General features: G+C 38.9%; 1 protein-coding gene across 1 annotated transcript; it reads right to left on the bottom strand.

The window, feature by feature from the left end:
- Positions 1–8021: 8021 nt before the first annotated feature.
- LOC131941961 (uncharacterized) lies at positions 8022–10244 on the bottom strand. Its single transcript, XM_059301596.1, has one exon. It carries the CDS (start codon positions 10242–10244, stop codon positions 8022–8024), a length of 2223 nt encoding a protein of 740 aa, XP_059157579.1.
- Positions 10245–17940: the final 7696 nt, after the last annotated feature.

Below are 17940 nucleotides of genomic sequence, written 5' to 3' on the forward strand. Positions count from 1 at the left end.
GGTCACCGAGGTATAACGTCTCAAAAGTTAGGTCACCAATGTGTCAAGTCTCCTTCAGTAGGTCACCAAAATGGAAAACCTTCCTTAGTAGGTCACCAATGTGTCAAAGCCACTAACTCTGTAGGTTAACAAGATGGATAATCTCCATTAGTAGGTCACCAATATATCAAAGCTTCTAACTCAGGAAGGTGGCAAGTCTCAAACTGTAGGTCACCAAGGTAAAAAGTCTCCATCAATAGGTCAACAAGGTCTCAAGTCTCTTCGGTAGGTCAGCAATGTGTCAAGTCTCCTCCTGTAGGTAACCCTATTACAGACCTCACAATAACTTTACCTTAACCATAGAGACCTTACCACATATGTTAAACTGGCGTACCTTACCCCTAACATTCTTTTCCACAAACTACGTCATCTATATTTTCAGTAAGAAAACACATTTTTTATAACCATAAGCACCATTTCTGTATGAATATCATCATTTCATACCTTTCCATTTACTAAAACCTCGTGGGCCTGACGCACACATATAGCTTTTCCCAATTCCATTGCGAGTACTGCAGATTTTTTAGCTTATAATGTAGAGAATTTTGAATTATTTAATGCTAAATATTGCAAAACGTGTGCGTTTTTCAATACGGCTAATTGTAAAATCAGACATACATTAAGGCTTTTTTTTTCCTGACAAAACGCTGATCATTGATAGCTGGAAACCATTTTGTGCATCCATTAAAAACTTTAAAATGTTTGAGTTAATCACACGCGCACAAAAAATACACGAAACAAAAAGTATTGTGAGAAATATATTTTCTGGAAAAATGTGCTGCATTATTTATGACGCCGGCCTTTCTTCGGCTGATCAGACTATATTATGTAGGTTTGTAAAGAATAAATGGACTCTTGTGGGATGGGATTTCAAAATGACTGGCTAAATGCAGCCAATCAAAATGTATCTTTGAGTTAAGTACCCCTATAGACGTGGTACATAAATGATTGTATGTAGGAACATCAATCCCTTTATGTTCGCTTATTCTCAATACCATATTTTGTATTGATCCGGATGCTTTCCCTTTGTCGAGATGGAAGTTTGATCATAAATAATTAAATCGACTGTAGAAATTTTTTTTTGCAATCTTTTTTGCATTACTCATACTTTTTGTATATTTCTCAAGACAAAATGATCTTCGTCTGGTTGGCGATTAATTTATCGAGATGGGGGGAAAGGGGGGGGGGTTAGAAAAAAAATAGTTTTTAGAAAAAAAAATTAGATAGTTCATTGTTTGATCGAAGTTGCAAAGTTTTATTGCCTTCTCAGACACATAAAAACATTCTTAGTCGCTATGGCAACACATAAGCAGATGCACTTGTCTATGTTCATTGTACTTATTAATAAGATATGACATTTTCAACCATATAGCGCAATTGAACATGTTCATATTCTATGAAAGTTCTATAATCTTTCATATTCTATGCAAGTTCTAGAATTCACCCCTCCCTTTACCCGAGGAACCACGATATAATTTGTTTCAAGTAACATGCTAGGATTTTATGAAAAACAAATTAACATCTTCATTACAACCAATCATTGCTTAATGCCAAAGAACACGATAACTACTGTCATCTAAATGTAGCGCCAAATATTAAAAATTCTGAGAAAAGAATAAAGAAAATCGAAGCAGTGTGCATCACCAGACAGGCACTAGTTTGGAATCCCCAAGGAAAGAGGGAAGTAGGTAGACCAAAACGTACATGGACAAGATCAGCTGTCAGTGAAGCAGAAGCAGCCGGAATGTCGTGGGCCCAACTTGGAGGAATCTACGTCGTATTCGGTTCTGGGCGCCCATCGTTATATCCAGCTCCCAATCCACTATGCTCCACAAGGGGTCCACAGGAATGATGATGAGGATGATGATGAAGCTGTGTTTATTATAACATTTCTCTTCACCTTCACTCAACTCTTATAACACAATATAATAAAATATTTTAAAAGTATAAGTCATCTTACTCCTTCTTAATATACCATCTTTAATATTGTTAGACCGTATCTTCTGAAGCCTCGGTGATACCATCTGTAATATTTGCATGTCATCTGTAATATTGTTAGGTTATACCATCAGAAATATTGTTAGATTATACCATCAGAAATATTGTTAGGTTATACCATCAGAAATATTGTTAGGTTATACCATCAGAAATATTATTAGGTTATACCATCAGAAATATTGTTAGGTTATACCATCAGAAATATCCTTACCTCATGCCATCGTTATATGAAGGGACTTAACTCCTACATTAGTTAGCGCATAATATATACATTATTCACAGACCGTACATTTATAAAGTTGAGACGGTACAATAAATGCTAGGATACAAATTACAAGACAATACATCGATGCTTATCCAGGCTTGTCATTGTCATTCTATCGTTTCTCGAGTTATAAAGATATTAATTCATCCATATTATATTTTATTTGTATCGATTACCAACAACGATTTGTTAAAACTGCTGAATTTTTCAGTAGGCCGCGACAGTATGGTTAGTTTACTAAACTTCTTTTTGTATTGTGACAAATGTTTTCTAGTTATGTCTGTAATTCAGTTGAAATGTTGCGTTGTCTTGCAACTTCCTCATTCCGATTGTTGTAGTCAATTCTATCTCAATGTTCACTTACACACACACGCACACACGCACACACACACTAATACACACACCGACATACACACACTCACACACACAAACTCACACACACACCCTTCCATACATACACTCAAACACTGACACACACACATAAACACACACACACAAACTCACATGCTCACACCCTCCCATACCCACACTCAAACACTGACACACACACACACACATAAACTCACACACACATAAACCCACACACACTCACACTCACACCCTCCCATACACACACTCAAACACTGACACACACACATAAACTCGCACACACATAAACTCACACACACGCTCTTACGCTGACACACTCTCACACACATATGTGTGTTAGCCCCACTACCAATCTCCACACAAAAGAATACTACCAACTCCAGCTAACTAATTTATCCCTAGTGTGGAGCCGGGTACAGGACGGTGGGGTACGAGCTTACCCTGTGTCTAGTAGGGTGGAAGATAAGCCTGGTGAGGACCGACGGACAGAAGTGACCGATACGGTAATAAAACTGATACCCAAGCCAGTTAGTCAGAGTTTGTTGAGTTTTGCCTGGCTAATGGGAGACAACTCCTGAGCCGGTGATGTCCTTAAAGAAAGAAAGAAACAAAGGTAACTGGTAGTTATCTGCTTGCTAAAAAAATAGTATATTTATATATAAATATACACACACACACACACATATATATATATATATATATATATATATATATATATATATATATATATATATATATATATATATATATATATATATATATATATATATAAATCAGTGGCGTAGCGAGGTCGGGTGTCACCCGGTGCGGCACTTAATGGTGTCACCCCCCCCCCCCCCCAGAGGCATAGAGACCCTTCCCAGGGACAAACTTTCAAATTTTCGATTTGCACCCCCCCCCCCCACCTCAAACTTTCGATTTGCACCCCCCTCGAGTTTTTCTCTATATATTTTGCTATTTTTTGCCTTGGTGTCACCCCCCTAAATGGTGTCACCCGGTGCGGTCCGCACCCCCGCCCCCCCCTCGCTACGCCCCTGATATAAATGCATCGACACACAAGTCCATTGCTAGCCTACCCTTGATATTGTTTTGAAATAAGAAATTGTGCCTGAATAAGCAGCAGTGATACAATCACGTGACACTTTTACCCCCAAATGATTGGTCGACACGGCGTTCAGGCTCTCGATGTAGCATTCAATATTTTATAAAACTTTGTATATCATGTTTCGAAAAAGAAGTAATTAAATATTAAACGACGATTTCTGGGGATAATTGTGTGGTTTTGGTCTCAGTTCTCCTGTAAACTAACACTGGTTAAAGAGAATAGTTTTATCCTATGAATAACAAATAGGTTGAAACCTCATCTGTTTCGCTTAAATTGCTTTTTGTTCATTAAATTTTCTTTATCAAAACGGCTATGGTTACATGAGAGTTACTGTTAAATAAACTGTTCTAATTATAATATAAGGTTTTAAGCCATTTGAAAATAATTTGTGTGATGAATTATTTTTTAACGGTAAAGATTAGTTGTTGTTTTAAATTATTATAATTCAGATGCGAAGCGACCCCTCCCGGCGCCCGGGGACATACTTTCAATTTGCCCCCCCCCCCATATATTTTTTATATTTATAATTCAAAATAGCTAAAATGAGCTTATTTTGGCGCCCCTAGGGTCGGCGCCCGGAGAAATATGTACCCCCCCCCCCCCCCCCCCCGTCGCTACGCATCTGTTATAATTTGTTTTGTGTCGTTTTTTTTCGTTGCAATTTTTTATCTTAGCAGTAGAGAACTTAATATTCAACACAAAATGTTGATGTATTGTGATATTATTTGGAAAAAGTTGTACGCAACAAAAATCGTGCTAAACAGTCTATTTTGTTACTTTTCTTTTGTTAATTAATTATTGTAGATGGCTTCCACCTATATTCATTATTTTAATTAAGCGGCTTTGAAATAGATTGTTATAAAGATTTAACAATTTATTTATTGTAAAACAGGTATACCTATATTTTGAGGGGATCGTCTATGAAAATGTAATTTACCTTTTTTTATGGGGGGGTGGGGGGGGGCAAGAGTAGTTCGAAATGTCTCTTTTTTGTCTTTGTTTATTATGTGCCCGTATCTTTATTTCATTAATTAATCACCTTAGTGTTTTTATGACTGGATGAACAATGCTATGAAAAAAAAGAACCGTAGTATTTTAGTTCCAAATATTGTCTTATTTTACTGTAAATATTGGTTTGTATTAGCCCTCCCAGACCTTAATATCATTACAGCTTCATAAACATATAACAACCCCGTAATTAGCACCTTCGTCTTAATTCGGTGCCATGCCCGGTTGTTTTGTTTGTTCATCATATGATAAAAGTGTTTATATTTTAACCAACTCTTTATAATTACTTTTGTCCAACATTTTATTTACAACTTTTTATGATTACTTTCTTCATCCGTTTTACTTACAAATTTTAAAATTAATTTTGTCCAACGTTTTACATACAACCCTTTATAATTACTTTCTTCATGCCTCATTTAATTATAACTTTTCATAATTAATTTTGTCCAACGTTTTACTTACAACTTTTTATGATTAATTTATTTCTGCCTCTTTTACTGACATCTCTTTATAATTGCTTTCTTACTTTGGCAATCAGCATTGCAATGAAACATTAAGCGGCGTCCAGATAATAAAAAAGTTGTCACAGAGTATTTGAATCTTTTTTTAAATTAATTATTAATTGAGAATTTAAAACAAAATCCATGAAAACCGTCGACATTTAATTTTATTGCACACAAAAAAAATGAAAATAAATTACATTTTTAAACAGCGATAATTTGATGCATTATGTAATGAAAAAAAAACCGACCAAAGAGATTAAAATTTTTACTGAGGTAAATTTTGCCGTGTCAAGGGAAGCAACTAATGGTGTGCAGTTGATGCAAAAAAAATGTTTAAGTTAAAATATGCCTCTGATAGTAGTAGTGGTGGTTTTTTTAATTTTATTTTGAAACCAAAATAAAAATAGTTTACTGCTCATACATACACACATATACATGCATACGTATAAATAAATAAAATGTATATATGTATGTATATAAACCTGTAATACACAGACACCATTAATAAGCTCTGAAATTGTCCCGTGATAAAAGATGAGACCGACACAGTTTAAAACCCTATGTAAATACTGATCACATAACGGTGGAGGTCACACAAACATCCAAGGCAAACTGACGCAGTAAAATTACATGTCTGAGTCTTATAATACATACACATACAAACATACCCTTCTGTTCTGTAATAGGTAAACTAAAGAATACAGGTAACCTTATATTTGGTTAAATTACAGGCGTGTAAGTTTTTCTTCTATTTTTAACTCTCGTACTTTGTTTCACTATGCTTGTCACAGATACCATCTCTAATACATACATGTAACTTACATATACCATCTCTAGTACATACAGGTATCTCACATATACCTTCTCTAGTGCATACAGGTAACTTACATATACCATCTCTACATACAGGTAACTTACATATACCATCTCTACATACAGGTAACTTACATACACCATCTCTAGTACATAAAAGTAACTCACATATACCATTTCTAGTACATACGGTAACTTACATATGCCATCTCTACATACAGCCTCCCCCCCCCTCGAAGAAAGTCTACCCCCCCCCCCCCCCGAACGAGATGGAATTTATATAAACAAATATTTTACTAGTCCCCCCCCCCCCCCGAAAATATCAAGTTACCCCCCCCCCCCCCCCGGAGAAAAAAGGTCTGGAAGAAACACTGCAGGCCCCATATGGGACAGCGAGGCACAGAAACAGGTGAACTCTACTTCACCTGCCCCGCAGGCCCCTAGGTCCGAAAAGGAACTTTTACTTTTTTACCTTTACTTACAGGCTCAATACCAATGACGACGTAAAATATACAACAACACTAACCCTAATCACCCGACATATGGAGACATTGAAACACCATGTAGGCTACCACCATCCACATACTTTCATACATAAACAGTGGTGAAAGCTGAATCGCCCCGCCCCCCCCCCCCCCCTCTTTCCACTTACACATTATTGATCACTACAGAATGTTAACACGAATACTAAGTGTATGAGACTTCTGACATCAGCAAAGTTGAGGTGTCAGTAAATCAGTGGGTTGACATAAGGCTTTATGTAACTTAGCAAACATCGTGGTGTCTGTACAGTTAGCATTGAACGAAATTTGAAGCGACAGTTTAAAATTGTCTGCAAAACTCGATGTTTCTGCAATATGGAGGTCAGCAAATGTGAGGTCTTGACGGCCAGAAAGGCTATCTGATAAGAATAGACGGCCAAACAAGCTCCCTGATTACAGCGAAAGTTCTAGACGGCAGAAAGGATACCTGATAATTGTGAAAGGTCTAGACGGCCAGAAAAGATCTAGACGGCCAGAAAAGGTCTAGACGGCCAGAAAAGGTCTAGACGGCCAGAAAAGGTCTAGACGGCCAGAAAAGGTGTAGGCGGCTAGAAAAGGTCTAGACGGTCAGAAAAGATCTAGACGGCCAGAAAAGGTGTAGGCGGCTAGAAAAGGTCTAGACAGCCAGAAAAGATCTAGACGGCCGTAAAAGGTCTAGACGGCTAGAAAAGGTCTAGACGGCCAGAAAAGGTCTAGACGGCCAGAAAATTTCACTGACTAAAAAAAAATCAGAATAAAAGAATCATACACTTTTTAAGGCGACTTTCGAGGTTAGGTGGGTATATGTCCTGTTTTTTTTTTTATAAGCAACAAAATTATAAACTATTTGACCAACCAAACAAAGTAATAAATCAGCTTTATTACACTTACATTTTTATTAAGAAAAAAAAAATCATTTAGAGAAGAATGAAAAGAAGGCTGATTTAAAATGGTCCTGATCTTCAAGCATAACAATTAAATTTTACACAACGTATGAGGCTGACATACGTAGTATTCAACCACATTATGCGTGCTTCATATTATCACATACAGCATATGGTCATATTGGAATACAAGTCTGCTAAAAACTGGTTTTCTTTCATGATTATAATACAGGAACTTTAACTCCTGGCAAGCACATAATGCAAGCAGGCAGAACATATAAGCTGTGTAATTACAAGCTATATGTAATGAGCACTTATCAATACATATTTTTTTTACATGCTGTTCTGAGTACCTTAAAGGTAAAAGCGTAATGCAAAAGGGTTAAAATGTAACAATAAGATACAAATTTTAAAAGATAAAACATGTACAAAACGAACTTTATAAAGTTGAGGTATATTCATTTCAGTAAAGGGTAAGCACACAAATATAAAGCTGTTCTCATCGGTCTCGAGGTATCAGTAGTGTAGAACATGGGTGTTGAACTCGAGGCGTCCAGAACACACCAGGCCGCACGTGTTACACTGCCACGGGTTGTTGACGTTGTGAAGTCCCATGTGGAGGTGGAACAGCGTGACGTCTAAAAATAGAATCTCGCAATGGGGGCAGTAGCGCGCCTCGCCCATTCGACCAATAGAATCGGCCTGGAGACCGCGGAGTGACCTCTCGCTGTCGTGCCCAGGTTTTGAAGGTCGCGAGGTGGTGGCGCTGATCCCTGGCAGATGTGCCCGGCTTGAGGCGTCAACTTGACCTACTTCCGGGTTCTGGAGGTACAGCTCCCGCCTGAAGCTGGTCTGAACCGAAGCCCCGCCCAGTTTGTTGAAATCCTTGTCTTGTCTGATTTCTCCAGGAGGGCAGCTAGCGGTTTCGTCATCGCTGTTGTTGGGAGCCGCGTACCAACTGGATCTTCCCAAACTCTCGCTTCGTTTACGCCCTGAGATACTGAAATCTAAAGCCGAGTTCTCGACTGTCTTGCTCCCGCTCTTTGAAGCAGTCGACTCTTCGAGATTGTTCGACTCCTGGTTTTTATCCGCGTCAGTGTCAATGTCCAGAGTTTCTAAGGGAACTAAAACCGCGTCCTGAGCCATGATGGCGTCGAGATACGGAAAAGACCGAGAACCGCCGAAGTTCAGCGGTTGTTCGGCCCGAGTGTGAGGATTTCCGGCGCCGGTGTCCTGATCGTTCAGCGAACTGGTGTCGGAAGTCTCGTCCGAGTCTTGCGGGCCGGTGGCAGAAGACACGTGATTATCGCATAACTTCGCGCCCGCGGCTGCCGCTGCCGACAGTTGCGATGATTTTAGACGATACTGGAGCGAGTAGAAATCATACAGGTCGTTTTCTCTGCGAAGTTGTTTACTTTTTGAGACCAGGTCTTCTTCGGATCGTTTGTTGTCATTGTCAGCTTTGGATAACGGCCGTTTTCTGTAATACAGTTCTTCGTAGCTTTTAAAGAAATTCTGCGATTTCTGTTTGTCTTTAAACCCTGATTTAGCAAACAACATGACGTCATCAGCAGACATGGGCCGGGTTTGGGCAGACGACGTCACGGCCATGTCTTGAGACACACTTTTGGGGCGAGACGACGATCTGACAGAGTTGAGTTTCTTACAGGGGGACCTGAGTGAGGATTCTATCGCCAGGCGCTTCAATTCGGCCACTCGCTCGGCAGTTAGCTCCCTTTCTTGAGGGGAGTTCTCTCTCTTGTCGCTCCCTGGGGTCGTTGGGGCGCCATGCCTGCTGGGTAGTGTAGGGGAGGTGTTGGCGCCGTTCGAGACATCGCCCCACACAACCGGGGGCTTGAGCTCTTCTTCCCGCGTGTGGTACATCATATGCATGGCTAACGCATCTTTGTTGCTGAAGAGTTCCCCGCAGACGCTGCAGCTCAAATGCTCCATCATGGCAACAATCGAGCTCGAAGTTCTTAACCCATATTCAGCCAACAACCGTCTGTATTGTCGAGGATCAACGTAGACCCCGTACGTATCAAAAGAAAACAGACTTCCAAAATTAAGAGCTCTTTCTGCTGCGGATAACGAATCAACGTCTTCTTTAGCTGGAGTGGCTGCAAGTGGAGACAAAGCTCCAGAGACGGGAGAAGCTTTAGGGAGAATGCTAGCAGCCGCCATGGCAGCGGCTTGGTTTCTCAGCGCGCTGATCATCGCCTGTTGCCGGAGCTCCCGTTCGAATTTCTCCCTCGGCGTGGGGTTCTCCGGGTTGGAGGAGATGGCGGAGGTGGGGAGGGCCACGCAGGACTCGTTTTTGGCGCGGAGCAGCATGTGCATGGCGTACGTGTCCCGGCTCGAGAACACCACGTCACATCCGTCGCAGCGAAACGAGCTCTTGTCGCCGTCGAAGTTCTGAAACCCGAACCTGCGAATGTCCAGCGCCTCGGCGTTCCCGCTGACCGACTTGAGAACATCCGATGGGGACAGTGCCGACCCCGACGCTAACCCGGCCTGGCGGGATAACTCGCTGGTGGAGGTGTCGAAGTAGTGGTTGTGGGACTTCATGGAGTAGCCTCCCCCTGGCGGGCGGCCTCTTCTGCTGACGTACCTGAGCTGGCCGGGTATGGGCGTGTCCATGGTGACTTGATTGATGGCTGCCTCTTCCTGCTCGCCGTTGGGGCTGTCGGTGGGTTCCTTCTTGACGACCACGTCAACTGGATCCTTGGCCTCCATCATCCCTGACAACAAAATAAATGGGGAAAAAATATATTAATAATTACACGTTTTTCACACACTAAAGTAGCGACTGGGTCTATGTGTCGTGACACGAACATTTAACTCAACCAATCACAAAGTCAAAAAAAAAAAAAAAAAAAAACAATAGACCGATCTCACAGTGAGGTTAAACTCACAACCATGAAATAATAGGCGTTGAAGAGAACATATACATACGTGTCCTCTTCGAATAAATCACAAAATTGACAAAAACACAACTTCTTAAAAAACCTTACCTCGGAACACTATGCATGGATTATTATTCTGACTTATAACTTAAAGGAACGAAAAACTAGTTATTATTTGTTCTATTACCAAAACGGATCTAAGTTAAACTTCTATCTGACATAAAGTATAGCACAATTTTTTTTCTATTCAATAATTTTTTCTAGTTACCTAAAGAACCTAAGACACATTTTACCTGATCTAAGATTTTTTTCTAACTGACTTATCGGACCTAAGATTTGTTTCTCTAGCTGGCCTAAAGGATAGCATGAATTTATTTTTCAATCGGACCTATAGGGCCTAAGACACTTTCTATCTGATCTACAGTATTCCGCAATATCTGACCAATCGAAACGCGCGCGAGTAAACGGACCATCCAACATTCGACTATACGTCTGAGTTAACTGACCTCATAAACTATAGATGCCTGGTCCTACAGACTAGACCAACTCTGAAAGTTTGAAGCAGAAATACCAAGGATTTGTTGCCTCACTATAGCAGCGCTGCCATCTGACTGTATAGGTGTTATATGGCATTTAAATATTCAACTCGATAAATGGTTGGGACGACTGGGCGAGTGGGTAGAGCTTCACTTTGTATGCAGTATGCTTTAAATTACTTTTTTTTTTACTTAACTGACAGACGATATTCTCGTCGTCTTAAGATTGAATGTCATTAATTAAAATAAAGTCTGTCTACTCAGCATACCAATTGTAATTTTTTTTTATTGTTGTAAAGATTGCAATCTCTTATTTCTAATGTAAATATCCACATACCTATTTATAATTTAAAGCAGGAATTGGATGAATACATTTGATTCTCTGGCATATAAGGTTTAACCTGGGTGTCCTTTGAATTTACAATCATAAGTGGGTGAAAACAACATTCTAAACCTTTTTTAAAAAAAAGATAGATTGTTCTACTTACTGAATATTTCAACTACGGTCTGAAAACGAAATTTACTCAGAAAGCCCTGGAATTGCTTGAAGATATAGCTTCAGGTTATCCAACGATAAATAGATTATCTCCTTGTTTGGAGAGCTTCGGGGAACGACTTAGAAACCAGAATAGTTCGGATTGTTAAGGTAGATAATAAATAACAGCAAGTGTATGTGCCATTATAGCGAGTTGAATTATTCAATCATTTGAATAAACAAGTACCCCGGTCAATAAGAATATATAATCGCTTCATAAAACAGCATTTCCATTTTGTTTTGTTATGTTTGTCTTTAGAAAAAAATATTGCCCTTCCCCCCTGTGCCTTTATGGAAGAGACAAATAAGAACTTGCTTTGGGGAGAAAAAAAAAGAAGGAAAAACAAATGTAATTTTCAACCCTCTTGAATAATTAATCGCAGCTAGCTCTTTGTTCAGAGGCAGCAAATTCAAAACATAAAATATTTTAGCGGGGCGGCGGACGATTCCTGAATATTTTATTCGCTCTGCGGTCGTGTGCTAGCGTCGTCTGTCGCTGGCGGCCATTGCGCGGGAATTTTTTTTTTTACTTCTGTATTATAGTATATTGGGGGGTGGGGGTGTTGGGGGTAGGGGTATCATAAAGAAATACAGCTAATAACTTCTAGGTGTCGGAATTGGCTTTAAAAGACGCGACCTTTTTTGGGAAGGGGTGGGGGTAGGAGATTTGGCTAAAAGCAGCTTGTAAAGTTTCGAGAAATATCTCCCCCCTCCCCCCTATTCCAATGAGACGTGCTGAAAGCACAGAAAGTGTACGGGGACGCTGAGTATGATAAATAAGTCTAGACGTAGCTTGGGGGGATTCTGAAATTTTTAACGCTGACTGTCTTGTCTAATTTTTTTTTTTTTTTTTTGTAAAAGCCTTTCAAAAGACTGCCATTTTTGTTTAACTTTCTGATTCAGCGAAAAGTAGGGAAAAATGTTTAAACTAGTTATTGGTTCATTTTTTCCCAGAAATTTTCTGATCTTTTTTAAATAGATATTTTGATAACCAAATGTTTCCTGTTCGAACTTATAACGGCATATGAAGGGATAATGTGAGCAGCGATATGTCCATCCTCCTTTACTTCTCCTAAAGTGAGTTAGATACCCATCAGAGATGAAGCCAAATGTACCTAAGTAAAGTTTGACAAAAACTGCAAAAAGATGTTAATAAACTATATGTGTGTTGTAAAACCTGAGACTGTAAAATGTCTAATTTTAAACCGTCGCATATTTGAACTTCAGAACTTTTGGGATAGATTATTGTACACGTAACATTTAGGGATTTGTTGAAGGGGTGAGTGGGGACTAGGGTTTTGGGATTTAAATAGTTCATGTTCCACTAACTTATCTTTTAAAAACTGATTTTTTTTTTCGTCTTTTAGCCATCAAGAAAAGGTTGTATTTTTTTTTACCAAAGTTGGTGGGTAACGTGTACATTTGAAAAAGTTCTATCAAGCCACGAATGATAATTACAAACACGCATTATATTTACAGCACTATATGAAGACTCATATACTGCGCTATCTACAGCTCTATATAGTGGCGTAGCCAGGATCGTCTCAAGGGAGGGGGTTCCAATTTTTACCCGGGGACAAACTTTTGATTTGCACCCCCCCCCCTCATACTTTTTCTATATACCGAGGGGTCTATGGGGGGGGGTTATGACCCCTCCCTAACCCCCTCCCTGCCTACGCCACTGGCTCTATATACAGCTCTATATATAGCACTATATACAGCACTAAATACAGTACCATGTACAGCTCAATAAACAACACTACATCAGCACTATATACAGCTCTATATACATCACGATATACAGCACCAAATACAGCACTATTTACAACACCATATACAGAACTATATACACCGTTTCGGTTAAGTAGATATATTCTATATATCAAAATATCAAAATATACAACACCACGTACAGCCCTATATGCAGCACAATATTCATCGCTATATACAGCACTACATACAGCTCTATATACAATACTATATCAGCACTATATACAACACTATATCAGCGCTATATACAACACTATATCAGAACTATATACAACCCTCTATTATCACTAAATACAACACTATATCAGCACTATATACAACACTATATCAGAACTATATACAACACTATAATATCACTATATACAACACTATATCAGCACTATATACAGCACTATATCAGAACTATATACAACACTATATTATGACTATATACAACACTATATTAGCACTATATACAGCACTATATCAGTACTATATACAACACTATATTATCACTATATACACCACTATATACAGCACTATAACTCCCTTCTCCTTACTTTGGGCATTTGGGGGCGGGGCGCTCTTAAATGTCCCGGGGGTAGGGGTCGGACTGGCTATAGCATATATTTTCTAAATAAACCATACATTTTTTTTTCTATTTCGTTCTGGTGAGGGATGGCAATGAACGTTGGTGTTTTTTTTATGCAATGCAGTAGTTGCTCCCTAGTACCGGAAACGTAGCTACGTACATGTAATTTATGTATAAAAGATGACCACTTTTGTCTATCCCTAAAGAAATCGTGCTAATGTGTGGATGAATTTCTTAATAATACGACAGCATCACTTAATTAGACCCCGAAGCTTCACTCACTTTATTCAGAGACTTTTGAATGTGGTTGTTTTTTTACTTTCAGTTCTTCTCTTTTCTTCCGTTCGCGGAAACTGTTTGCCTAACTTGAATTACAGATGCAGAAAAAACTGGCAAACCTACTGCTGGTCATCAAACTTTAACACATTGATTAAAGTGTGCGCTAAAACACAAAGCCTAAATTTTTAACATCGCGTTTAAGCGTTTTTGTACCATTATTGAAATTGCGTTTATTAATTATTGATCAATTTGATTGTCTTTGCTCTGTGAGGTATATTTTTATGAAGTCTTGCGTCTGGTCTGTTACTTTTTTTTTTTATAAAAATCTAGCGTTTTGATTTTTGTGAGAGAAGAAAATCCGCAACGCAACATCACAATTCTTTTTCGCATTTATGATTTAAGTTAAGTAATTTTGATTAAACGTTACATCCCCGTATTCTATTTATACTCCTCATTTATCGTCGATCTCAGAATACTAGGAAATGAAACTTAATGATGAAACCTGATAAATAATAGAAGTGTGACGTCATACAGTGAGGGGTGGGGGGGGGGGGGGGGCTAGTCTGGTTTCTTGTGACAAGCAATATGATGCTGGTGTATGCAAGGGGGGGGGGGGGGTAAAAATGGGGAAAGGGGGAATAAGTGACCATTTCTTTTCCACCCTTGGGCGTTGTTTCAACATTGACTATTCGCACAATTGTATGAAACTTTTCCTATTTTCTTCTCAGTCTGCCCCAGTTGGTGGGATCTTGGCTACGAAATCTTCACCATTACTACCGAACCGATTTTTTTTCAAACTTGTAGCGTAGGTCACTTCATGATAAAAATGTGTTTAAGGTGTTTAATTACATTTTAAAATTACTTTAATGAATTAAAGACTGTATAAACTGGAGTATTCGTGTCACACAATTACTCCCATTCGGTGCATCTCATCTGTGCGCATTTAGTAAGTTTTTTCCCTAATTTAATATAACATGACTATTATAACTCCATATACCAAGAAAATGCTGCGCAGATACGGAAAATTTTAAAAATCTCAAGTTGGCATACATTTTGCTTCAAAAATTCTCCAAACAATTTTCAGCGATTTTTTTTGTTGTGTGTAAAACACCTACTTTTTATTTAAACACATTTTTTAAAAAAGTAAAGTAATAAATATATTAAAATAAATTTTATAATTACAAACTTTTGTAGATTCAACCTTAGAAGCAGCAAACAAATATAAATAACGTTACTTTTCGCGATAAGGTAGTTATCTATGCTTTGGTAGACTGATTTTGTATTTGTAGGTGGCGGTATGTAATCATTTGCACGAATAAATATCTTAAATTAGTCAACGCAAATGTCCAACACAGGTTAATGAGCCTCATCTGCCCGAGGTTTCGAACTCTATACTTTTCGGTTTAGCAACCTTGCGCTTTACAGACTCGACCACGCCGACCCCTCTCTTTCAACAGCCCACGCTTTTATTTGCGGTTATAGCAGTAGTGGTTCGTTATTTTCTTTTCTTCGGTTTACTGCATAACTAATATTTAGTTACTGTGAGTGATTTTATACATTTGTTACTTTTGCTTAATTAATTGGAATACTGTATTGGTGATGACTAATAATTCTTTAAAAAGCAGCGTTGATGCAGATATGAAAAAATCTATCACATGAAACTTCATTGCGTAAGCCTTGCGTAAGACGTCACACGGCTGGAAGACGTGTGGTCACCTGCATGTATGACGTCACCCGGTCATCCGGCTGTGATCCGCACTGATATGGCTTGACCAAAACAAGCTCTGCCTCACATTTAATTGGCAATAGGGATCGGAACATCCGGGTCACGTCCTTTAGCCATCAGCCTTCCATTAACAGTAAATGTCATGTGTCATCAGCATTCCAACCGCACCAAATGTCACTTGACATCGGCCCTTCATCAGCAGCATATATATCATGTCATCTGCCTTCCATTATAAGCATATGTCAGCACTCCAACAACACCAAATGTCACTTGTCATCAGTCTCCTATCAGTAGCATATGCCACTTGTCGTCAGCCTTCCTTTAGTAGTAAATGCCACTTGTCATCAAACTTCCATAAGCAGCATATGTCATTCGTCATCGGCCCTTAATCTGCACCACATGTCACTTGTCATCATCCATCCATCCGCTGCATGTCACTTGACATGACATTTGTCATCAGCCTCCCACCATCTTCCCACCGCGTTCCTTACAATAACATCTTATAAAGAATCTGGCCATCCGACTTGACGCTCCACCCAATTTGATTGTGTCAAATCGTCGTTCAAACAACTCCCCTCCATACGACGTTCACAAGTGTTTTACCAATAGTACGCGCTGGCGTATGTATGACTTGCAAACAAGATTTAAGAGCATTTTCTAAACAATGGCGGTCGATATAGTGAATTAGTTATGGTTAGGGTTAAGTACAAAGGCCACGGAAAATTATTGTTTTGTTCTGGAATGTTCTCCTTTGATTGTTGTATTTGTCAACATAGTTATAGAGGTAGATTTGTTAACATTGTAGCAGTAGTTTGTTGACAGTTTTCGGTTTGATAACATTATAATAACGTGTAGTGTAGTGAAGTAATTGTTGTCTATACATCGTAATACAGTTTATCACTGTGGTGCAGTTAGGTTTATGACATATAGGAATACAATTTGTCTACATTTAGCTTTAAATGTTGTAAGTAGTATAGTAGTATTGACCATTGTTGGCTGCACACACTATTCCCAAAAGTGTTACATTTTTAAAGAACATTTGTTATATAAGCTTGTGTCTGTTTGAAACTTGTATCAGATCAAGATTTTACAGTAGAATGAACGTCGCATTAAAGTTCAGACCAACTCAAAAAACAACTTTGCTCAATAAATTTAAGTTGCTGAACAAGAAAACATCTCATATTTAAGACACAGATTGGTGGATTAGGCTCTTGAGTTATTTTTTCTAAACACTTATAAATATGGGAAGTAACTCTCTAAGTCACTTCTTAAATCCCCGTGTAGCTAGACAGATACACAAAGATACACGTACAGAATATTTGACATAAAATGTCATTGCGCATGATCGCAAAGCCCCCGAGATCTGAACCTAGGCAGTTGTGGTTCGTTAGTTGTGGACAGCAACTTAAGGAAATAAAACTCCAAAATTTATAAGGGGTCATAAATAAATGACGTCACGCTTTTTTGGACGATTTTTACCTCCCTCCCCTCCGTCACACGTCGTCACAAAAAGCCAGACCCCCCACCCTAAAATGACGTCACACCTTAACCTACAACCCCCCTCAAAATTGCACTTGAATTTTTTTTTTAAATCGATATTTTTCCAAAATCTTGTCTAAACTATTACAATTTATTAAAACAGTTATCTAAAACTCGAAATAACGTCTAAAATTAGTTTTTTGACATTGCTTTTTTATAATGCAAAAATGTGACGTCGCAACATTTGAACCCCCCCCCCCCCTCATCACACATAGTCACAAAATTACGGACCCCCCTCCCCCCTACGAGTGTGACGTCATTTATGGATGACCCCTAAACAAAAACTTTTCTTGCAGATTTCCTTGGACGGACAAAAGCTATGGAAGCAATCTAGAAAGAAAAGCAGGATGAAGTCGGAATCAACCGTCCATATATGGCGCATAGCATGTTGAAACGTAGCCTTATAGTTTTTCATAACAGAGGAAGTCCCCTCCAATTATACAGTTACGAACAAAAATCATAACAATTGAAAACACGATAAAGATTTGATGATAGGGCTACATTCATTTAGAAATTACTTTTTTTAAAGGTGGGGGGAGCTCCTCACCACCTAACCCCCCTCCCCCTAGACTC

The sequence above is a fragment of the Physella acuta genome, unplaced genomic scaffold, assembly GCF_028476545.2.
Source record: "Physella acuta isolate Inbredline_101_S28 unplaced genomic scaffold, ASM2847654v3 ptg000378l, whole genome shotgun sequence".
Classification (NCBI taxonomy): Eukaryota; Metazoa; Mollusca; class Gastropoda; family Physidae; genus Physella; species Physella acuta.

What these genes read in the sequence shown, in the direction of transcription:
- LOC131941961 (XM_059301596.1), bottom strand. Translation starts at nt 10,244, where the DNA reads ATGATGGAGGCCAAGGATCCAGTTGACGTGGTCGTCAAGAAGGAACCC.